The sequence below is a fragment of the Belonocnema kinseyi genome, chromosome 8 (genome assembly GCF_010883055.1).
Source record: "Belonocnema kinseyi isolate 2016_QV_RU_SX_M_011 chromosome 8, B_treatae_v1, whole genome shotgun sequence".
Taxonomy (NCBI): Eukaryota; Metazoa; Arthropoda; class Insecta; order Hymenoptera; family Cynipidae; genus Belonocnema; species Belonocnema kinseyi.
In genome coordinates, this window is record NC_046664.1 from 85,899,508 (window position 1) to 85,925,001 (window position 25,494).

Genomic DNA, 25,494 nt, shown 5'->3' on the forward strand with positions numbered 1-25,494 from the left:
TATTTTGACAGGTATTCAGGTGGCTGACGGCGCGGTTCAGAACTCCACAACTCTGCATGCGCCAAAATTCAGTCTCCAAATGATACTTTCCCCTAGATGCCTACATGGGCACCTACGTTCAGAGGAAGACATTTGAGACTTGAAAACTCTCTCAAATGATCATTGGGAGCCCAATGAAATTTGAGCTGCAATAAATTTAACACCAGCGTTTTTCTGTGTATTTTTCCGATTCCAACGACATATAAATTGTCTCTAAAGGTTCAAAATTTGAGTAGCATTTAGTACTAAATTGAATGTAAAGCTGATGTTTCTTGATATTAAACTCCTTCAAATTTTCAACTTTTCTAGGCAAGTAATATATCATTGGAATCGGAAAAATTCGTAGATGCTGATAATGCTTTTTTCAAATCGCTAGTGGAAAAATTAAAAGCTTTAAAATGTCCTTACTTTCACATGTCTGTGGATAAAGGACCCTTGCTGGAATAAGCTCACTCACGCTAAGGTACATGAATAGACCGGAAAGTAGTAGAAAAAATTAAGCTATTTAAGTAGCTAATTAAGTTGTCGCTAGGTCGTAGGGCAGCCAGGGCAAGGTACCTTGGCCCTGGGCAAGAGCGTGCCGACCACTGCCTTAGACGAACCACCCTCAGCATGGGCCTGATACTATCTTTGATTTTTAATTCAGATTTATGTCATAGATTAATTGAAGAATTATAGAATTGATGCTGGAAAAATGTGTATAAATTTATATATTAATAAAATTACGTACATTAACAATTATCTGTTCCCTACACAGTAATTTGATAAAAAGTAGTATTCAAAATCCTGTATAATCCTGTAAAATCAGAGGAAATTCCTTGAAATCTCTAAAAAATGGTTACAATTCTTGAAATTCCGAAAAATAATGCAAAATCATACAAGAAACTAAATTAGAAATAAATGATCTCAACTAAATGAGAAGATTAATGTTCTGCGAAAAGATATACGAATTATCAAGAAAATACACTAATTTTCAACAATATTGTTGATTTTTGAAGCCGATAAGACTAATCATCCACAGAATAGTTGAATTTTCAACCCAAATATATGATTTTTCAACAAAAGAATTAATTCTCTACAAAAAAATATGAGTTTGGTACCAAAATGTGGAATTTTCAATTCAAAAATATGATTTTTCAACAAGAAAGGTTATTTTCTGCCAAAGAGTTTAATATTTAAAAAATATTTCACTTTCTAACAAAATAGACTTTTTCTTTATTTTTTGTTTATTTATATAAATTTACTTTAGAGTAAAATATTTATCCTACTCATACTATCAATCTTCCAGCACTTATAAAACTCATAAAAAGTAAATGTGTACGTAACTTTTGAAACGAATATAAGGTAATCAATTTAAAGTAAATTCACATTAACTATTCTTAACATTTCTCTCAGATTGTGTAACAATGCCCAAACGGGCAATGCACAACAACTTCTTCCAGTGCGATCATTCTTCGGTGAGATCGTTAATCGCGAGTGCATTCGATCTCACAAGAAGGGGCGATGGTTGTGGCCCCTCATCCCCACACCCTTTTTTACATGCCCAGCGAGTGATACTGTGCGTTACGAAATTGCGTTGTATGTAGTAGTGTAAAGTTAGGTTATAGAATTAGGTTTTTGTGAGTTGCATATGCGTTTCTCGTGTGCGCGTAACCTTGTGATGTAAAGAAGATACTAAAAACCTGATGTTCTGCTTCGCAATACTTTTTTATTTCTTTCTTGTTCTTAGTATTGAAATAACTTGAAAGTATTCCAAGAAGGAGGCTTTCAATTATTATAACATTTTGGTACCCGTCCAAGGTTCCCAGACTGAGTTCAACACTTTTTATAGGACACATTTTTTCCGCGTACAGTATAATGAGTGATGTTTCTTAACAAACAATAGTGTAAGGAGTCAGAATTTTTCAAGCATGTCGCGTTACTGTCTTATCCTTGAAATATTCCCTTCGAAAGTGATAATGTTTAAAACAAACGGTTTAAACTGGATATTTTAGCTTGATTTTTGTAAACTTATTAGTCAGTTACAATAAATAATCTGAATCAAGCACTGACACTTTCCGGTTACAAACTCGAAGCGTTACCACCTGATCTAATCAGGGGCTTAAATCATTACTTTAGTATATTACAAGTTTGGTAATGATCTATTACTTGGATGAGTATGAATCTAAACAAAATTCCTGAGGTTGTAGATTCCGCTTGTCAGATTAGGCACTTAATAATGACAAAACACAAAAGAAAAATTTTCGCGAGGTTAAAATTGAACTAGAAATGAATAATTTAGTGCGGACGATACAGAAAAATGCAAGTAAGAATTTGGACCTCCGTTTGCTTCTATATTTGAAGATAACATCGGAGAGCAATTCGATTTCGCTGAGAGTGAACAAATTGGGGCTGCAGGCCGCCTGGCCGATGCTTTGAGGCGCCTTTCACTAGTTTTGCCACGTAGCTGCCATGGAAATTGTCATGCTTCCCCTCCTTATGTTCGAGGTATCTAGATTATTACCATCGTCGTGCAAGTGCAACCCTGTGTGTGTACATAATGAGTATTACAATTACAATACTTTTGAGTATAGCTACATGCTCTCGAGAATTTAATTGAATTTATACGAACAATAAAATCGTGCTCTAGTTGCCATCGTTATAGGTGTAACACTGCTCCGTCAACATCTCCATCATCCCGATGAAAAGTAATTTATTTTTAAAATTATTTTTCATAATATGCCATTATTGTACTCTTAGTATCAATGTCAATTTTTCCTCATACTTAATATATTTTGTTTTGTCAATTTACACTTGTAAGGGGGCCGTAACGAATTTTTCGTTTCTTCTTCCTTTGTTTTTTTACTCCTAATTATTATCTTTTAATTTTGAGTTATTTGTAGAAAAAAAATCAAATTGAATCAAAAAGGGTTAAAGTAGTCGCTATGCCCCTACAAAAAACGGTTTCGTAGGCTAAAAAAGGTTAATGAAGTTGTTCAAATCTCCCACGTCCTTTTATTACTCCTCCCGTCCTCTCTCTCTTGTCCTCTTCTACCATATCCTGTTCTGTCTTATACAATCCGATTCTATTTTACCATCCCCTCACCACCACCCCCTTAATTTCCCTTAACTTACCTAATCCCTCACCCTCTCCATACTCACTCTCCCCTCCCCTACTCACCCTTCCGCCCCTTGCGCCCTCAACAGTACATTCTCCCATCCATTTATTCCCCCCTCCATTCATTTACTCCCTATCCCTCCCTCCCTTGTAATATTCTCCATCAGTATTTTCCCTCTCCCACTTCACTTCTCATGAAGAAAATACAACTGAAGGACGGCCGGATGGATGAACACCCGACCGAAACTACAAGGGTTTATGCCCGGAGAAACCCTAAAAGGGAAAAGAGAAAAAAAGTCTATTCGTATTTTTTTAACTTTCGGGTACATGTTTCGTTTATAAGAATAAAACTAGATATTTCTTTTTAAACAATGAAATTAAAATATTTTATTGCAATTAGAAAAATGTAGTACCGTACTAACGGGTTTCAGTGCCCTTTACTTAATTTCTGAAATTTTAAACTTGATATCTAATTTTGTATGGGCGTGAATTGTTATTAACAATTTTCGGTTCGGTAGGAATCGAATAAATATGAAATAGCCTTAAAGTTTTTATTCAAAATAAAAAAGTTTTAATTTAAATCTCACATTTGGATTCAGCAATATTGCATTACGATAATAATAATACGGTAATAAAATAGAAAGAGAATTTTGTTTTAATATTGTAAAATGAAATTAAAATAGAAAGTCTTTCCTCAGTTTCTGAACCCAACAAGAACTTGCAAGCGATTTCTTTTACTCTTAAAACAAATTTTTTATGGTCCCTGGTATATTTTAAGATTGACTTCACTGAAGAAAGCAATTTTCTGACCAACGTTTCTGAAAAATAATCGATACATTTTTGACTTTTTATATTCATAACCCTTTATCAAGGATACCCATAAAAATATATTTATAATTATTCGATCTTCAAAAATCGTTATTATAATTAATTCTCACAAGTTTGTAATTTATCAGAAAAATGTCTTCTTCAGGAGGAGTGTACCAACCCAGAAAATTGTAAGTAGATGCAAGGCAGTTTAATTAGCGCTTTTATGATATTTCGTTTGCGATGTGTATTGAATATTGTTTGATTGATATTCAAGAAAAAATGTAATATGGTAATAATATTGTGGAATTGATAATCAATTACCTAAATCAGGATAATAAAAATGAAAAACTTAAGCTACTTAACAATACTTCCACACGTTACCTAAATTGGATGGCGTTATTGAGCTGCAGCTTCTTTGAGTGATGTTTTGGAATTTCTTGTTTTGAAAAGTGTGGAGACTAGAGACTTGCGCGATTTTTTTTTTTTAATGAAAAAGACGATTCTTTCCAGCCGAGTGACATTTACAATGGTATTTTAGATAGTGATGATATCTGTGAGACCAAAATTAAAGTATATGTATGTAAAGTCCTTGATGTGGCACCGTTTTGAGTTTCTTGCTGTGAATTTCATACACACTTTCCGTGAAAAAGACGTCCCTACATGTTTAGAGGAAGGAGGCAATGGATTTTATGTGATGTTGCAGACATTTGCAGAGCGTAGCACATCTCAGGAGTTGATTTTTAACATACGCCGGATTGTTGGCATTTTTAATCTCCATAACAATATTAGTAATTACGCTCCTTCAAACAAAACAATCAGAAAACAAAATACAAATAACAAATGTACACAATAACGAGAAGAATATTTCTTACCTTTAAATAATGAGAGGATTATTGACAAAGCTAGAAAACTTTAACATATTAACGCAAATTATATTAGATTGCTTTATGTATTTCAACCACCGGATGCAATAAAACCTCCAGCTACATTAAAAAATTGGCTACACTTACTGTCTACAATAACTTAAATTATGTTTACAATTACATTTTTTGTTCAGAATTATAATTCCGAATCTCGTGACTTACATTTTTGTTAGTTTCAAGGTACAAACTTGACTACTGTTAATTTTAATATTAATGTTTATTATTAAAAAATTCGCATTTAAAGAACTTTCATTTTATAGAGAATTAGAGTTGCAAACGTTAAAAATTAAATAATTAGAAAATAAAAAAAACAGGATTTAATCATTTTAATTTGAAATATTAACAAAATTGTATTCAAAGAAAGTTTAAACTATCGAATTTCAACTTTGAAGATATGCTTGCAATTTCAATATTTTTAATTTAAACATTTACAACTTAATGTTTTTGTATTTGAAAATAGTTTGCTATACACACAAAATTTGTTATCGGAGAAGTTGCAAATTGAACAATTTCAAATAAAAACGTGGTCAATTAAATAAATATTTTCATTAATCTTTTTATTACACAAATCATAAAAAAAATAATGTCAATCTAGATTTTGATATTTGATATATATATAATTGATATAATTTAAATTAAAAATTGTATTGTCCTTGTACCAGTTTTTCTTCAAAAAACATCACTGATTACTCTAATTTTAAAATAAGAATTTATTAATTTATTATTACTTCAGCTTATTAAAAGATTGGTAATTACGTATTGCTGAAAGAGGAGTGTACATTTAAAAAAATTCGAAGGGTGTAGGCTCCATTTGTTAGCCCAAACATGAAAATTTAATTTGAAGTTAAAGTTGAAAGTGGATATCAAATATAAGCTTGATCAATTTAATTTAAAATCTTACTTTTAGAAATGGTCTACCTTTTATTTTCTGAAAATTTGTTCTTTCGAAGACTATTTAAGATTGAATGTCCATATATCAATTTTTAAGTCTTCAATTTTCCACGCTTTATGCTGATTTAAAATGATCTAGTCTTCTATATCCTTCAAATTTGAACTCATATGGAAATCAGATCGAATTATTTGATCGATTTAGAGGTTTTCAAAACTAAAAATTAAATTGTGAATCTGTTAATACCTTATCGAAATACAGTGAAGTCTCGTTGGTTTGAAGTCTCGCTTTTTTAAGTTGCGCAGTTCCGTCACAACCCACCACGGTCACTGTACGCTTTCCTCCGCATCAGTGTCTGACCAATTTAAAAAGGCCCGAAGAGTGGGAAGTCCTCGTCGGTTTGAATTGAGTATTTTAGTACGACATCATGGGGATGCATACGATTTTTTGGAGAAAATACTCTAAACTTAAAAGTAGGTAATAAATATGTGAACAGTAATATTCCTTAAGTGTAGAATGAATTTTTTCAGTCACGTTCCATTCTTTTGTCCATTCGCGACCTTTCAGTGTCACGAAATAAAATACCCCAAATTTAAGGTTATTATATCATACCGGGTACTCTAGCCTCAATTTTCGGACAACATGACTGAGAAAATACATTCTACCCTTGAAAAATATTACTATTGAAAACTTTACAACTTACTTTTACGTTTAGAATGTTTTCTCCAAACAGCCGTATACAGTTGCAGTCTCATGTGCTAACCTTCCTGACGGCTGACATTTCCACATATCATAGTATGATACGCATTAAAAATATTACTATTCAGACCTTTTTAACTTAATTTTACCCAGACATTTCCACCTATCCTATAGCATGACCGCGACTTCATTCTGCAAAACTCACTATTCCGAGAAATATTTGAGTTTATTATAATGATTTTTAGTTGTAAAATTGTACTATTTCAAGAAAATGTTATATTTGTCACATCATATGTCATCAAAAACACTTTAAAACCACTGACATGCATGATGCGCAAATGTGCTAACTGATGATGATTCTAGAGCGCACTTCGGTGCGCAAGCGTTTGCTTCGTACTGACTCTGCAGTCGTGTAAATACAGCCATGATCAGGTAGCGTGTGATTCCATAGATAGTGGTGAAACATATGTTTGTTATCTGAAACAAATTAAGCGAACCTGCCCAGTAGGGCAGAATGTCGCATTTCGACGAGATGTCGACGAATGTCGACTTTTTCAACTGCACATGTGCCGAAAAGAGCAGGTATATTTAAAGTTACAGTATATAAACTTTGAATGTTACATTAATAATAAATTACTTAAAGAAATAAGATATTTCTTATATTCCATTTAATTAATTTTTTAACAGTGAAAATTGGTTATAAATATTTATCTGTATTATTATTGATAGTATTTATTAATTTCAAATCAATCCGCGCTTTTCGGCACATATGCAGTTGACAAAGTTGCTTACAGTGCCCTCATTGATACCAGGACGGGGCAGCCAATGATCGTCACTTGACAAATATAGTCTGTAGGCGCGGTAGCGGTGGGAGACCCTCTAGCCTTAAAATGATCGAAACTTTACGTTTCGCGGCCCTTAAATCAAGCGAGACTTCACTGTATTTACTAGTAAGCAACATTTATACTAACAAGAGGAGACCACGTGTTTTGAATTTTGATTTTTGTTAATAATTTTTTTTTTAATAAAAGCTAATCACCTGATAATTAATCTTCCAAAGTACTTATCTGCGCTTTTGCGCCACAGAACATATAGAATTTGGGGCAATTCAATTTTAGTCGGCTAGTAGCTAGACAGTAGCGCTTCGTCCTCAAATTTGGAAGTCTGCGTATTCGAGTCTCGCTGCCTGGACTTTTTGGTTTATTTTTATTCTTTAAAATTGTTATAAATTTGTTTTCACGGCAAAGCTGCATTAAACACTAATTCAAATTTAAAAACTTATTAAATGTTTTATATATTTACCAATTATTATCAATATTAGAAATATGAAAGAGGTTTTTTACACAAATTCTATTTGTAATCAGAATTTTCAAGCAGAACAGTGACTCATAAAAAAAACATTTGCTTCCTCGAATACAATATGAGATTTTTTAAGTTTTTCATGAAAAAACAACGTTTTTCCGTGAAAAAGGAATGAGGAAAATTATTGTATGTGCATTATTTTTAAGATTATTGAAGGAAATTATATTTAGAAACATTCAAAAAATAAAAATGATATAAGAAAAGTACAGGAAGCGAGAATAGAACACGCAGCCTGCGAACATGAAGCCGAAGTGCTGCTGCCTGGAGTTACCGGCCGATTGAACTTGTTTTTTGCCAACCTTTATATGATCTGCGGCGAATATTGTAAAGTCGATTTTCTCGAAAACGGCAAAGAAAGGCATATTACTGCTTTGGAAAAAAAGTACTCAGGTAAGGACCTTTAATTAAAAATATTATAAACCAAAACTAAAGTTCACATTTGCAGGTTTCTTCAAATAAAATTTTAAAAATGAATAAGATTCCATATTATTCTTTTTATTGTATACGGTGGTTGTTTTTCTTTGATTTTTTTCTAATTCTTACTTAGTTTTGTACATGCATCACTGCTCTCAGTTGGCCAATAAGAGGGCAAGACATTTTTTTGTTATCAGCATCTCACTCTGTCAATACATCATAAACATTTGTTTAATGTTTACTGTTTATACAGTATTTTTTACTTTTGTATTATGGTTTTGTGCATAATGTTATCATTTACCTGTTTTTTGTTTCTGCCACTTTCGTTTTAGCATGTTCATATTTCGCTTCAGTGCATGCACTGTCAATCAGGCTGCTGGATGCTATGTGACATTCTGTGATACTTATCAGTCCACTGCGCAGTGAAGTGCAGGAATGCTACCGCCTTTTATGTGTGCTTCACAAAACCATCGCCAACGGTTGATGGTAAGAGGTGTGACCAATTACTAAAAGTAAATCCAATTCTGCAGGATTTATTCAAGGAGTCTCTTGTTTATTGTCATTATTTTCACTTCTTTCAAACACAACAAGTTCACTTTTTTGCACTAAATAAAGCGTCCCACAGTGGGGAAAAAAATTTCGGTGGAAAAATCGATTTTCACCCTACACTTGTAATTATTTTGGACGTGTTTTTTCAATTAAAGATTTTTAAATTTCGCAAAGATGTATATGTTTGGATTTTGGAGAGAAATTGGTTTATTTTTTTATTTAACAACAAAATTGACAGTTTTTCTTTACTTTTCAGAATTAACATTTTCTTTTTAAATTTTAGATTTGTCAAACAGAATCGTATACATGTGCTAAAACTATCCAGAAATCATTTCTAATGAGGAGAATGATTAAAAAAAAGGTTTATCACGTTATAAAAAAATTAATAAACTAAAGTTACTTTTTGGGATTTGCAATGTTTTATCTAATTCAAATCTAAATTTGTAGCATAAAATATGAGGGAACTAGAAATGTATTTTTGCTGTTTTTATGAATGTATTTATGGTGTTTTTTATTTACGGAATTAACTAAAAATATTTTTTCCATGACCTCTGGCTATAATAATTTGTAAATTCGCAAAAATTAATAATTATTTAAACAATTTTCAGAACATAATTTAGAGTTCGGCTATTTTTCAATGAGTGGGCATAATTTTTTTTAAGAAATCAACTAAGAATGTTTTTCAGAATACTCTTCGCTAATATACTTATTTGTGTATGCAAACTATTTAAATAATTAGTAATTTTTGTCAATTTAGTAAGTATTATAGCAAAGAGTCATCGGAAAGACAGTATTAGTCGATTCCGTAAATAAAAACTGCTGCTTCCGCTGTAAAATCGCCAAACTCTGAATTTGCTCATGAATATTCTTTATGTAATCAGTTGAAAAAGAGCCAAAATTTGAATTTGTTTATAAAAGTTGTTTCAATAATTAATAGTTCTTGTTATAAATTTATAATATATCATCGGAAACAATTTTCAATGGAATGTATCTTCAATTAATCGTAATGAAACATTAATTTCTCTCATATTTTATACCAAAACTCTTTAGATTTGAATAAGCTACAAATTGCCAATCTCAACAAAACAACCTTTATCCATTAATGTATTTAAAACTTGATAAAGCATTTGCTTAATTATTCTTATGCATTTGTAATTATTTCATCATAGTTTCAGCATAGACATAAGACCTTGTTTCATCAATATAAAATTCTTTAAAAATGGTATCTTTCAGAAAAGTTAAAATAAACAAAAATTTTCTAATAAATCAAAACGCACAAATGTTTGCAAAAGTTAAAAATGTTTGATTTAATCTAAAGCGTTAAATCGAATAAACATTATAGGTTAAAATGGATTTATCCACAGAAACTTTTTTGCCCACTGTGCGCCCTTTGTTTTTTAAGCTCAAACTTTATTCTAGATATCCGTTTGTGTCAGATTTAATTTATTTAAAAATCGAAATTCGGCCGAAAAAAACTGAATCAAAGAAACGAAACTTTATGGTTACAAAAATAACTGAAAATTTAGTGTACGCGGATCATCATCATCAGACATTGAATTAATTTCTTTTATTGAAGAAAATTAAATGGTCAGATAGTCATGAAGAAGTATATTTTTATTTTCGGAAGATTTCCATAATTATTGTGACACAGTTAAAAATATTCAATGTAAAAAATGTAAAGTTTTGCAGAGTGCCGACATACAGAAATCAATTTATTTTTCAAGTGATTGTCAAAACATTTACGACATTTTTTGCAATCGAACGAGCTGACTTATGTATGATTCATTCCATTAAAAAATATCAAATCCAGAAACGAAATTTAAGGAATTAAGAGTTACCATTTGATCTACGAAACAAACAATGAGCGGAGAGTATTTGTTTTTACTGGAAATATTTATAATTTTTTAATAGAAAAACACGGAAAAGGTTAAAAGTTGGTGAATGACATTAACTTGATTCATCCCTAAGATTTTAAAGTTAATAATTTATGTAGATGAATTGATGATTTTTGTTCTTTTCCAAACGATGTTTATTACTCAAGCTTTGTTGAAATTATAGGAAATTAGTTTGTCGCCTAAGAAATAAATTATTTTCTTCTTAAAGTGTCGTTTTGTTCTCGAAAATCTCTTCTAATTCCGTTTCCATTTAAGCAAATTGAGTCTTCTCACTTATTTTTGCTTACAAAAATAATTATTTAATTTAAAATTATAATGAATAATTATAAAAATCATAAAAATTATAATTTAAAATATTTTAAACAAGTTTAAGATTTTATTTAGCATGGATTTCAACTTCTGAAATCAATTAAATTATTTTAGCCGACTAAAAAGACTTTTTGTTTGGCTCTCGAAAAAAGTAAATTCAAAATTGAAATTGGTTTTCTTTCATAAAAACATAACGAATCAACAATTAGAGTTTCGTCCCGATTGCATAACGATATCCGCATTATAAATTCTTATTTCAACGAAGTCCTAGGAAATTGCTTAACAAATAAAATTGCTTTCTGACTGTTCAAATATTATTGATTTGCTCCATGTAAATTGTAAAGCTCTAAATAAATAGAGCGCAATAATAAGAAAACCTCCTTTTTATTTTTGAAATCTTTTCAATTAAAGTAGATATTATTCTTTGAAATAGAAATTAATAATCTGTCTTACAGTGACTAAACAAAAATTTATGATGTTTTAAAACATTTATTTTCTTTCTGATTTTAATTTATTTTCATTACTCCTATTGAAATAAATCTTTTAAAAAATCGAAGGCTGTAAAAGGATGATTAAGTATTTCAGTGGCTACCTTGACATCAAATGAATGTATTTTGTGGGCTATCTCATTTATTAATTTGACTAAAAACGTGTTTTTTTATTTTCTGATTTAGTTTTTTTTATGGTACAGATTGCGAAACACAATATATACTGTATATAAGTTATTGGCAGATATCGTTTGGTTCGTAGGGAACCTACTCCTCATCAGCAACCTACGCATGTAGCAACATATATATTTACAATATGTGAACTATTTACAGCGCGAAGCATATCAGAAGAGTTTAGTAGCGGGGATTCACGGTATCGAGATAATGATGAACCTGCTCAGCAAGGAGCTCATAGTCGTGATCCACAGAAAGCACAGAAAGAAAAGGATGAAAAAGAAAAAGGAGACGAAGGTAAAATGCATTTTCATTTCTTATTAATTAAATTGTTAAATATGTTTACTTTTGCAGACTTGAAAGGGGAAATCTCTCTACATTACAGAGTAATTTTTCAATAATTTTATGTTTGGGGAACAGAAAATTATGCAATCTATTGCAAGGAGTTGTATGATCGCCACCCCCCTCCTCTTACGTAAGATTTTCTTTTTTTTACTCAATACACTCGAACCTGGATTTCCTTAAACTATTTTTGTGCCTTCATAGAATTGATGGCCACCACAGTTTCAGATGAGGGTAGCCGCAGAGGGGGGGGGGGGGGCAATAGGGAGCCGGTTCTCAGTGAATCGTGACAAACAGCATGTGGGCCGCACTCTCAGCGCCTTAGTTTCATCAGGTTAAGTCATTTCAAGAGATTTTGAAAGATCGAAAAAATTTAAAAGCATTTTAACAGATTTCAATGGACTTCCAGTTATTTTAAAGGACTAAAAAGTATTTTAAAAAAATATGTATGCAATTTAACGTGCTTTCCAAAGTTTCTTAGGAACTTCATGAGATCTCAAGGAGTTTAAGAACATTTCAATATCTTGCAAAAATTGTAGAGCATTTCAAACGGTTCCAAATGATTACGAGAGGTTTCAGAGATTTAAAATGATTTTTCATGAGATTTTACACGATTTTAAGGTACTCAAAGGAATTTAATCAGATTCCCAAAGGTTTTACAAGATTTCAGAAAATTACGACCGATTTAAAGGGATTTGAAGAGATTTCGAAATATTTTTAAATAACTCATGGGATTTCATGTGATACACAGGTATTTTCACGATTTTTCAATGATTTCGCGGAATTTCAAAGGGTTCTAAAATATTTTTAAAGATTCCAAAGTATATACACGGATTTTAGAGTATTTCGTAAGATTTTTAATTTTGATCAGTCATAAGCAGAGAGTGGACGAGCGTAGTCTAAAGTTACGCAAGGAGCGTAGCCTCGGCTCCCTCGTTACGGAGAAGCGTCGCATGGGGGGAAGTGGTGGGGGAGCCGCGCGAACATTTGAATGTCTGTGGCTGTGATAAGCAGACAGCACTAACATAAGTAGAATAAAAAGAAAATAGAACGACAAATGATACGTTGTCATCGATGAAAATACATGGTGGCCACTGAACCTGAAAATGAGAAAATGACAGTGAATTTGGCAAAATTTTTAGAAAATAAATCTGTCCAGCTTTGATCCCAACCCTGTTTTAAATAATTAGCTAAATTTTGTTATAATTTTCAATTATGATACCATTCAGTTTAGAATGCGTTATTCGAAAATCGTTCGTTTTAAAAATGTTATATTTTGCTTAATAAGCGTACATTTTTATTTGAAGAATTTTAAAATGCAGTTTTAAAGACTTAAAAAATTAAAAATTAAAAATGTTTGAAATAGATGGCTCAGGATTAAAAAAAAAAACATTTTTATTCGATCAAATTTTAATATAAATTAATTAATAATTTTCAAATTGAACTGTACTTCAAGTCTTAAGAAGTAAATAATAATTGATTTAACAATATGATTCGGCATCTGTTCATATTTTTAGTATTTCCAGATTTAATCTTTAAAAATTAAATCGTTTAAATTTGAAAGTCTTATTAGTTAGACTAATGTAAACACCCGATTGAATTTTTATGAACTATTTAAAATTTTTAAATAACTTCAAAATAATATATTCCTAATTAATAGCTTTAATTAAATTTCAAATATTCATTCAGTTAGTAATATTCCATTTTTAAACGAGTCAATTTGAAATTTTTTAATTAAGAAGAATAAAAATTATCTAATATTTAGAGATATCTGACTGTTCATTTAGAATCCGCAGTTACAAATGAAATACACAAAAATAAACTTTGAATGTTACAATTTTAATTAAACTGTTAAAAAAAATTAATTTGTTAATCACATTGCTGAATTGTTATGTATAAATAACCATTTAACACCTACTATCCTTAGAAAAGATTCGAGTAAGTTCAAGAAATATTTAGAAGTTGTGAAAAAATTCAAACCTAATTAAATATCTGAAATGATTTCAAATAATTTTGAAGATTTTTCAGAATTGTGAAGGGCCTCAGAAGGATAAACACATTTCCTTAAAATCTTAAGTAGATTGAAAATGTTTAAGAAAATGTTTAAAAAGATTTAGAAAGATTTACGAAACTATGAAAAATGAATGTGGAAGATTTGAAGAATTTTTTAAAAATAATTTTGCATGATTTTTTAAAAAGATTTAGAAAAAATGCGAATCATTTTGAAAGATATTTAGAAGTTGTGAAATGCGTTAACCCTCAATAAATTGAATTTCAAAAATGGCTGATAAAACTTTGTTATCTGACATTTAATTTGAAATGTTTTTTCTGCGTCGTTTTACTTTATTTCAGGGTTGCCGTTTTAATTAATTTATTTATTGACTGGGAATCTTATGCATTTTTTCAGGCCCAAAAATATAAATCGACGTTATTATTTTCAATGCTCTAAATTAAAGAATCAATCAATGAATTAAAAATATTTTCAATATTATACTATTTTAGGGTATTTTAAGCTAGAAACAAAAAAATTGAACAATGACATTTTTTTATAAACTTAACACTTCTTAAATTAAAAGTTAAATTATTTCTAATTCAAATACTTTTAAAATCCTTAAAACAATTTAAAATTTTATTTCAAAATCTTGAGAAATCTGAATGTTGTTTTACATTTTCCAAATTTTAAATTATTTTTGAAACGTTTTAAGAATTTCTAAATTTCTTTTAAAATGATTCGCATTTTTCCTCAATTCTTAAAAAAATTATGCCAAATTAAAAACAAATTGCTTTAAATTTTCCACATTCCTTTTTCATAGTTTCGTAAATCTTTCTAAATCTTTTTAAACATTCTCTCTCAAAAATTTGAGTAACAAATTAAATTTTTTAAATAGAGTAATTAAAATTGGAAAGTTGAAAGTTTAGTTTTTTGTTTAATTTTGTGTTTTTGATTTGTAATCATGGATTTTAAATGAACTGTCAAATATTTCTAAATATTAAATAATTGTTATTTTTCTTAAGTAAAAATGTTCAGATTGAATGGTTTAAAAATGTAATATTTTAAACTGAAAGAATATTTGAAATTTAATTTGAGCCTTTAATTACGAATATATTATTTTAAATTTATTTTAAAATTAAAAATAGTTTATAAAGTTTCAATCGGGTGTTTACATTTGCCTAACTAATAAGACTTTCAAATTTAAACAGTTTAATTTTTAGAGTTTAAATCGGGAAATTCTAAAATTATGAACTGATTCCGAATCGTCTTGTAAAATCAACTATTATGTACTTTTTAATACTGAAAGTACAGTTCAATTTAAAAATTATCAATGAATTTATATTCAAATTTTATCGACGGAAAAATTATTTTTTTTAATCCTGAACCATCTATTTCGAACATTTCTAATTTCTAATTTCTTATTTTTTAAGTCTTTAAAACTGCATTTTTACATTATTTATATAAAAATGTACGCTTAAAAATTAAAAAAGAACATTTTTAAAGTGAAAGATTTTCGACTTACGCATTCTAAACTGAATGATATCATAATTGAAAAATATGACAAAATTTAGCTAATTATTTACAACACGGTTGGAATCAAAGCTGGACAGATTTATTTTCTAAAAATTTGTAAAATTCCCGGTCAAAATGGATTGATGACAACGTATCATTTGTCGCCCTATTTTCTTTTCATTCTACTCAGTGCTGTCTGCTCATCACAGCCACAGATGTTTTTAAGGAATTTGGAAAAATTGTAATGGATTTTCAAAGATTTTAATGGGTTTTAATATACTATAAGGGATCCTTCAAGGGATCTCATAAGATTACAAAACACTTCATGGAATTTCAAGGAGTTTAACCGATTTTTAGAGATTTTAAGGGATTTTCATGAATTTTAAAGAATTATGAGAGGTTTTTATAGGATTTTAAAGATATCAACTATTTTCTAAGTTTGAAAGGGATTTAAGGGATTTTAAGAGATTTGAAAATAAATTACTCGATTTTTAGGATTGTAAAGGTTTTCAAGCGATACAGAAGTATGTTTATAATTTTTTAATGATAGCATGGGATCTTAAAAATATTTAGAAGATTTCAAGGAATTTCAAGAGCCTTCAAAAGACTTCAGGGATTTTAAAAAGATTTCAAAGGATTTGAATTCGAATTTGATTTTAAAAGATTCGGAAAGATTCCTGCAGATTTTAATGATTTAAATTAATTTTAAAGAAAAAAACGGTTTTGAAGGATTTGCACATATCTGTTTTAAACGAATATAAGAAATTTCGAAGATTTAAAGGATTTTCATAGTTTTTAGAGGGTTTTAAGGGATTTTGATGGATTATGTACAATATCCATGAAATTCAAAAGATTTTAAAGGATTTTTACATGATTTAAAAAATGTTAATGGATTCATAAAAATTTCAAAAGAATTCATCTTATTTCAAAGAATTGTAAAGAATTCCAGGGATTCCACAAGATTTCATTAAAGTTGATACCATATTTCAAGAATGGTTTAACTCCTGACTCTACATGTATAGGACATACGTAATATCAAATATTAAACAATGAAAAAGAAAAATAATTATATAAGGTGTCCAATATTATAAAAAGTAAATTCAACCGCCAAAACAGGTGTTAATTAGAATATTTAAAAAATCCGAAAAAGCCCAAAAAGCCGCATGGAAAAAAATTATTTTCCAATTTTATTATCGGTAAGGTTTATGGATGATTTTTTTTCGTCAAAACATAATATTTCAAAAAATAACAAATGCAATTTTGTTCATTTGTATCTCAAGTTGAAAAAAACTGTCTTTCCTTTTTTTAATTTTAATGCACTTTTTAATAAACTAAGGAAATATGAACATATTTTTAAGTTTCAAACAAAACGTTTTTCCTATCTTTTAAGGATCCTATATATACACGGATTTTGACTGATCTTGTGTAAAAACGGTTTATGTTTCAGGATCCGTAAAAAATAGACCAAAAATTTGTCTTAAACTTAAAAATATGTACGTGTTTCCTTAATCTATCAACAAGAACATAAAAAAAAACGAAAAACACTTCTTCTTTCTGAAACTAGGTACAACTTAACAAAATTGCATTTTTCATCATTTTTTGAAATAAATATTACGTTTCGAAGTAAATTTGTTTTTTTTTTTCTCTAAGGTTATTCACTTCCATAAACTTTACCCAAATAAAAAATCAAAGATATTTTTTGTTCCATACACAAAAAAATTTACATTTTAAAATTTTTAGTAGGCTTGCCTAATGGTGAGAAAATTTTTTATTAATTTTAAGTCACAAAGAAAATTTGCATTGCCATTACCATTGAATCTAACATAATCATTTGGAGTTTTCTCAGCCCATCTTAACTCTTCAGTCCAGAATGGATAATTCATAGAAAGTATAATAAAACACATAATAGAAAATTAACTGAATTCAATAATTATTTGCTGTCAGTTGCAGTATATACTGTGGCGGAGTCTCCCCTATTTAATACTCATCTAGAAAATCTAAAAAATTTAATTTTTAAGATACTATAAAGAATTAAAATTCTTTAAATCAGTTGCATAGAAAGCTATAAAAAATGTACTCTTTCTATGAAATTTGAGATTCTTTTGTATAAAGATGTTTTACGGTGAGATTAAACCAACTTTAATTGAAAAGTAATTGAAGTAATTGGTAAAGGTGCTTCAGAATTGTTCTTTTTATTTTTTATTGAATTTGATAGTTTTGTATATTATAAAGGTGTGATAGACAGAATCATGGCAAACATTTCTTTAAATATATTTTGTATTAACATTAAAAAACATTTTAATATTCTCAGAACAAGCAATTAAGTCGCTTCATTTTGACTGAATTTCCTTATATGAGTTCATTTTGCGCGATGCATTGGAAGAAAAAAAAATAGATATTTTGATAAGCCTGATTTCTGAAAGCAATTTTTAAGTGACGCTTTATATCATATATTTAGAATGTAAAAAACTATAAAATTATATAAAAAATAAAAATTTGGTCACCATTTTGCATCAACTTTTATGCAAATTCTACATCCCATAATTTAAAAAATGGGCTTTTTCAAAAAGGGTTCAGTCAATGATTTTGGTTTATAAACATTCATGAGTTGCCAGTGAACCATATAATCAGACAAATAATTTCACATGCTATCACCTTTTGAATAAAGATGTTTCAGCCCCACCAGGGTCCAATTTTAAGAATCATACAAAAGTCTCGTTTGCAAAAAATGTGGAAGTTTTTTCTAGTTGCTTTTCGTTGGCTGTAACAAAACGTAAAATGTGCTTCTGAAACCGAACATTTTATTAAGTTTCCAAAATTAAAACGAAATAAAGATACTTTCCTTATTGCTTCATTTACTGAATCAAGCAGAAAATAGAGGAGCTAAACAATTAAAATATATTTTAGTTATTTAATCAATTAATATTTTTCAGAGGTGATAAAGGTATACGACGGGAATAATTCTTTAAGGCGGCGGATATTTCGAGTGATCACCGTGTCTCGACAGGCAACTACGGAGCAAATTCTGATATCGGCTCTTCGAGCGTTCCACATCAAGAAGGACCCGAGTGCGTATCCGCTTTCAAACAAAAAAATCCATATGTTTAAACAAACCTAATTTTATTTATTTTTTAGATCATTTTTACCTTACCGATCTGTATGCCGCGGAGGAGATTCCTCTGGGCGACCCGATCCCACTTCAAAACTTAAATCGTAAAGAAGGAAAGCGTCCGGCTGTATTTCTTCGATTTAGGTACAAGAATTTTATATTTTTTCATTATTCCTACAGTCTGTTTATTAGAATTTCAAAAGACTTACATTTTTGTGCAATTTTTGCAGCTTATTAAGTTTGTAGCTTGATAAGCGAGTAACAAAAATAAATATTTGTGAAAGCGTCCTTATTTTGCTTGAAACCATAAAATATTATTTAAAAAATATATGCCCGCTGCGTGGGAACATTCTGCTTGCGCGCTGTGCGCGCGGCACGTCGCGTCCAGTTTTAACGCGACTAAGACTACATTTTTTTAAATATCATAAATATTATAACTTAAATCGGAAACTGATTTAAACTTAAGAGGAATTACAGCCATAAACTGTAACTGAAATTGCTTTCGATTTGTTTTTAAAGAAGGTTCTCAAAGCACCTACGGCTTTCATGATTATATTCTCATTACGAAACTTGCGCTCGATAATTTGTGTCCAATTGACAAAATTTAGAGAGAAGATTTGTAAATCTTGTTCAAATATACTAAAAAGAACACTTTAAACTTACGGATCTCTGAAAAACAAAAATTGCATATTTTTGAAAATGATCAAACTTTTGAAACTTTTGTCTAATTAAGAAATTCCATGAAAATAGTTTAGTGTGTCAGAAAATTTGACAAAAATTTCTAAAACTCATAAAAAAATTTTATTCTAATTTGGAAAAAGCTCTAACTTTTTGAATGTTTGTCGAATCGAAAAATTTAACTGAGAAAGTTTCTAAAAATATTTGATATATATTGACGAATTTAAATGAAATTTCCTAATCCATCGGAAAAATATTTTTACACTCACAGAATCCAAAATTCATAAAATTTTGTGGTTGTCCGTTTGTTTGTCTTTATGTTGGCCTGTCTGTATGGTTACCTGAATGTTGTAGCCATGCTAAATTTTGAATGATTTCTCCAATCGAGTCAGTCTTTGATACACTTCTTAAGGTTCCTAAAATGAAGGTTAAGTTCGTTAAGCAGATGTTGCCAACAAAAATAAAAAAATTTAGAGCATTTTCAACATTTGCAAAAAAATATTTTAAGGTTTCTTAAAGATTGAAGACTTGCAAATTATCTAAATGAAATTTTCAATTTCATGGAAAATTAGAAAAAGCTTTAAAAGTTTTTAATTAAAAAGTTTTACAAATTTTGAAAATGTTCCGAAAAATAGAAAAAAATGGTTTTCCGATAGATTAGGAAATTTCATTTAATATCGTCCCTAGATATCAAATATCTTTAGAAACTATCACATTTAAATTTTTCGATTAGATCAAAAATTCAAAAAGTTAGAGCTTTTTAAAATTTTATTAAAAATTTTTTGCCAGTTTTCGAAATTGTTGTTAAAATTTTTGAATTAAGGCAAAAATACTTGCAAATTATCCCAATGACATTTTAAAGTTAGTTAAAAATCGAAAAAGTTATATACTTTTCAAAACTTTTTTAATTTTCAAAAAAATAAAATTTTCTTAATAGGTTAAGAAATATCGATCGAAATTTCTACTAGATAGAAAATATAAGTATTTTAAAACTATTCTCATGAAATTTCTTCATTAGACGAAAGTTCAAAAAGTTGGATCATTTTCAAAAATATGCAAATTTTGTTTTTAAGAGATACGTAAGTTTAAAGCGTTGTTTTCAGTAGATTTAAACAAGATTTACAAATTATCTTGATGAAGTTTTTTCAATTGGACACAGTTTATCGAACGCGAAGCGCGAGTATCGCCATGAGAATGTAATCGTCAAAGTCGTAGGTGCTTTGAGAACATTCTTTACAAAAAATCGAAAAAAATTTCAGTTACAATTTATGGCTGTAATTTCTCAGAAGTTAAACTCGCAGCTTTTGCTTTAAGTTATAATATTTATGATATTTGAAAAGATAAAGTTAAACTGAACGCATTAAACGTAAGAAAACGAGTGCGAGGCACGAGAGCGTACCCGCGCGCCTTAGGCGCGCTCAAATTTGGAGCAAAGCGACGCGCGCTCAGCCCGTAAGTAGAATGTGCCCGCGCAGCAGGCATATTTTGTTCTATTTTTTGGAAAATTTTCAAAAGTATATAACTTTTATAATTTTCATTGAGATTCAAAATTTTATTTGGATAGTTTGCAAGTCTTCTACCCAGCAATACGAAACTTTGACATAAATGTCCATAATTTAAAAAAATTTCAAATGCTCTAAATTTTTTAATTTTTGTTGGAAATATCTGCTTAACGAATTAACCTTCTTTTTGGGAACCTTAAGAAGTGTATCTAAGGCTGACTCGATTAGAGGAATCCTTAAAAAGTTAGCGTGCCTACAATATTCAGGTATATACATAGAGACAGAAACCGACAAAATTTTTATGATTTTTGGATTCTGTGAGTGCCGAAACATAAAGCTCCGTTAAAACCTGGAGATCGAAAATTTGGACGATTACATTACACTCTCACGTATGAGAATATAGAAAAAACTGGTGGCACTGAGGTTTTCAATATGATCCGATAAATGAGTCAATTTATTTTTTGACCGAGAATTTTACAAATATTTAGAAGAAAAATCTATCCCATCACTTGAATTTCGTACCATATGATACAATGCAATTAAAAAATTTGATTTCAACTATTTTGTTTGTTTTTTAAGTTGATTTAATTGACTGAGAAGAAAACCTAATGAATTAAAAATTAGAAGCGTTTGACATTAAAATTTTTTTGATGAAAAACGCTTTGACTTCATCGTCTTTCAATATTAATGAATTAATGATTCTAAAAATTTAACTGTCGTTGCAGTGATAAAAATTTTACAATAATTAATTTTACAAAATGGTTCTGATTCTTTTTAAAATTAAATAATTTACGAATTTTAAAGTTAAAAATTGAATTGTTGAAAAAAGACGAATTTCCAACAAAATAGTTGAATCTTCCACCAAAAAGTTTATTTTTTAGCCAAGCAGTTTAATTTTTACCAAAATTGAAATTTCTACCAAAATATAAGTAATTTTAAACAATTGCTTGAGTTTGTAAATAAGAAATGTCAATTTTCATACTTAAAAAAATTTTTATTTTTAACGGCAGAAAAACGAATTTTTAACACAATAGTTAAATTTTCAACAAAGAAATGTGAATTTTCCTCTAAAATATAAACCTTTAACCAGGAAAATGAGTTTCTAACAAAGCAGTTTAATTTTCCGGAAAAATATTCGAAATATAATATTCTCGAAATTAGAAGTGACTGACAATTTAAAAATTCCGAATAATAAAATTATAGGCAGTTTATGATATTACGAAATTATAAAATTAATCATGTAAAATTGTCGACTTCATAAAATATCTGACACTATAAAATTTCTGTTCATAAGGAAATTCACAAATTGTCAAATTCTTGCATCTAAACAATTCTGAAGTTTTTAAATAGTACAATTTAAAAAATAATATATTTATATTTGATAAACATATTTTTTCTTTTATTCATCATTTATTTATGATTATATTATATTATATATTATGATTTATATTCAGAATTTTCACTGTATTTCAAAGTTTATAGGGTCGGCTATTTATTAATGTCGGAAATTTTATTGTTTGGAATTTTCGTGCCATTTCGCTAAATTGAGACTTTCAATGTAAGAATTTCAACTTTCCCGTTTATAAATGTTTAATTTGTAATTTAAGGCGTTGAACTTTGTTGCAAAGATAACAATTGATAAGTTATTAATTTTACGAAAACTTAAAATAAAAAAAATTAGCTTCTAATTTAAATCATGTTTAGTTCACAAAAATTTAATGTTATTTTTTTAATTTTTCTGACTTGAAATTGCTCAAAATTATATCATTTTGAACAATAGCGCGGATTTATATTACTGAACTTTTGAGTACAACCATTTTAATCTTCAATTATAAAAGGTTAAAATTTAAGAGTTACATTGAGAGTGCTTTGATTTGCGGTCGTGTTTTTATTACTTAAAATGCAAAAATCTTCATCTCTAAGAGTTCGAATTTTTTTATTTGAATTACAGAAAACATTTTTACCCGGAATTTTATTTCTTCGATTAAAAAGGTCACCTTAAGAGAATTGACTGAAGTCGATTATAATTGTTTAAAGATAGTTTTATTTTACGAAAAAAGGCCAAAAACAAAAATTGTAATTTGATTGTTAAAACGGGCGTCACCATATAGAATGGTATTTTTGAGTTATTGGTGGCAATATTTTTTAAAATAGAATTCACTAATTGAAATTACTGATTTTTCAGGGATAGTGATAGTGGTGAAGTTCGGGTTTATCCAGGAAAGCTGCAGGTGTCTGAGTCCTTTTGTATTGTTCCGGTGACCGAAACTACGACTATATCTGATCTCATTCGGGAAGCACTCCTTCGTTTCGGTTTGCAGGATTTCAACTGCGAAGATTACCGATGTAGCGAAATCCTTCTAGATCGCGGAGGTGTGTATTTTGGAGAAAATTCTAATATTCGGGGGGGGGGGGGGGGGGGGGGGGGGGGGGTGTCAACTCACGAAATAAAATATAGATTTTAAGATATTTGCTGGCAAAAATCACGCCGTTTTCAAAATTCAAGCTTCAACATTAATATTAATTTGCAAAGATGGCAAGGGGCAATATGAAAAAAACGCACATTTTTTAACACTTTAATCCAATGGACTCTTTTATAAATCGTCTCAAATAAAAAATTTGTGTGCACCAAAGACTCAAATCACCTCTTAGAAGGAGATAAACATTAATTTACAAATAAATTGAGGAGATACACAATATTTATTTTATTAAAACTAATGAAATATTTATCAGGTTTATTGCAACGAATAAAGAAATCTTAAGCTCAATTAAAAAAATACTTTAGGTTATCATTATTTATTTGAAAATAGGTGTTTGGAGTTGCGTGCTTTCCATTTTACTTAGAAGTTTCTAAGCTAGATATCCTCATATTTGAGCTTAATGTTAACTTGTAAGTCAATTTATCAACATGATCTAGCAGCTGTTGAGGACTAAAAATAAAACAAACTTCTACCTAGCTTCCCTAAAATGTTATAAAAATAATAAAATTGAATTTTTTAATTACAGTTACAGAACGTGTGTTGTCGTGGGACGAGAAGCCTTGGGAAATTGTAAAGATGCTGGGGAAAGATTCAATTAGGCAAATGGAATTGATGCGATTTTATCTGCAACTAAAACAGGACCCACACGGTCCTAATCTTGCTTTGTTTGTTGGAAATCTACCACCAGGTCTTTCTGAGCGCAATTATGAAAACATGTTAACCGAGTTCTTAGGAAAAGGTGAGATTCTCAGGGAGAGTCAAAGGGAAAAAAGGTATCGTATTTGAAGAACCGAAAATTAAAAATCTTCTTGTTTTATAGAAAACAAATTTTCATCCATCGGACCCATATATTACGAATACGGCTCGATGGTTATTATATACGAAGATTCAAATAAAGCGGTTAAGGCTCTCTATACGTTACGTGAATCGAAACACGAAGACAAACATCTTTTAGGTGAGTTGTCGATAGGCAAACCTTTTTTTTCTATGTAACTAAATATCGAGAATTCTGTTTCAGTCATGCTTTTACCCAGCATTGAGCCAAGCATGGTGCCAGGCCACGTCCAGCCGTTACTAGTTTTTGTAAATGTGAAGTCTGGTGGATGTCAAGGACTCGATTTGATATCAAGTTTTCGCAAGTTGTTAAATCCCTACCAAGTGTTCGATTTGGATAATGGTGGTCCCTTGCCTGGGTGAGTGACTCCTCTATTTAGAAATTGATCGTCCATTAAATACTTGAGGCTTTTTAGTAACACATTTTGAAATCTCTGAAAATCTCTCAAGACATTTTAAAAGATGTGAAAATCATTGAAATCGCTAGAAATCTTCAACATCCCTTAAAATCTTTTAGAATCTGTAGATAAACCTTAAAATCTCTAAAAAATCGTTTAAAATTTTTATAAATCCGTGAAATTATCAAAATATTAAGAGACCCCTTGAAATCTTTGAAATTCCTTCAAAATTTCTTACAACATTTCGAATCCTTAAAAATCCTTTCAAATCCTTTGAAATCCCGTAATATAGTATTTTGAAAATTTTTAAAACCCCTCAAAACTCTTTAAAAATTGTGAATATTCTTCAAATCCTTTATAATCATTTAAAATCCATGACACGTGAATTTCATCAAAACCCCTTTAAATCTCTTTAATTACTTTAAAATCTCTTCATACCCTTGGTAATCTTTGTAATATTTTTAAATCCCTTCCATTACGTCAACAGGATATACAAGGACACCATATTGCTGTGAAAATTAGAATCCTTGATAATATTCGGAAATCCTTTGAAAATCCGTTAAATCTTTAAAATTCTTACAAAATCTTCTTAAAATCTGTAAATTTTGATATCTCTTAAAATTCTGTGAAATAATCGGCACGCCTTTAAATTTCTGAAAATCCCTTGAAAGCCTTGAAAATATTTTTAAATCACTCAAATATCTTTAAATGCCTTTAAAACTAGGAAATCTCATTAATATCCCCCTGATACCTATCAAAAATGGCGAAAACTCTTCGATATCACATGAAATACTTGAAAACCCTTTGAAATCACGCAACATGTTTTAAAATCTCTTAAAATCTCTTAAAAGTACTTAAAAATTCTGAAAATCCTTGAAATCGCTGAAAAAACTTTGAAATCACTTATGATAATTTAAAATCTGTGGCAATCTCTAAAAATCGGTTAAAATCCATGAAAATCCGTAAACTATTTCAAAATATTATAAGATTTTTTGATA

At 29.4% G+C, this 25,494-nt stretch overlaps 1 protein-coding gene across 6 annotated transcripts in view; it reads left to right on the forward strand.

Moving 5' to 3' along the window:
• Positions 1–25,494, forward strand: part of LOC117177806 (diacylglycerol kinase theta) — an 86,703-nt gene that overhangs the window by 48,834 nt on the left and 12,375 nt on the right. For 3 of the 6 annotated variants that reach the window (XM_033368743.1, XM_033368744.1, XM_033368745.1), the window contains exons 6-13: positions 2,383–2,526; positions 11,808–11,945; positions 18,429–18,563; positions 18,631–18,748; positions 22,970–23,157; positions 23,791–24,003; positions 24,085–24,219; positions 24,283–24,457. In XM_033368743.1, the coding sequence (XP_033224634.1) occupies positions 2,383–2,526; positions 11,808–11,945; positions 18,429–18,563; positions 18,631–18,748; positions 22,970–23,157; positions 23,791–24,003; positions 24,085–24,219; positions 24,283–24,457 (1,246 nt within the window). The remainder of the gene's footprint in view (positions 1–2,382; positions 2,527–11,807; positions 11,946–18,428; positions 18,564–18,630; positions 18,749–22,969; positions 23,158–23,790; positions 24,004–24,084; positions 24,220–24,282; positions 24,458–25,494) is intronic. The other 3 variants (XM_033368746.1, XM_033368747.1, XM_033368748.1) reach the window with 1 other exon arrangement.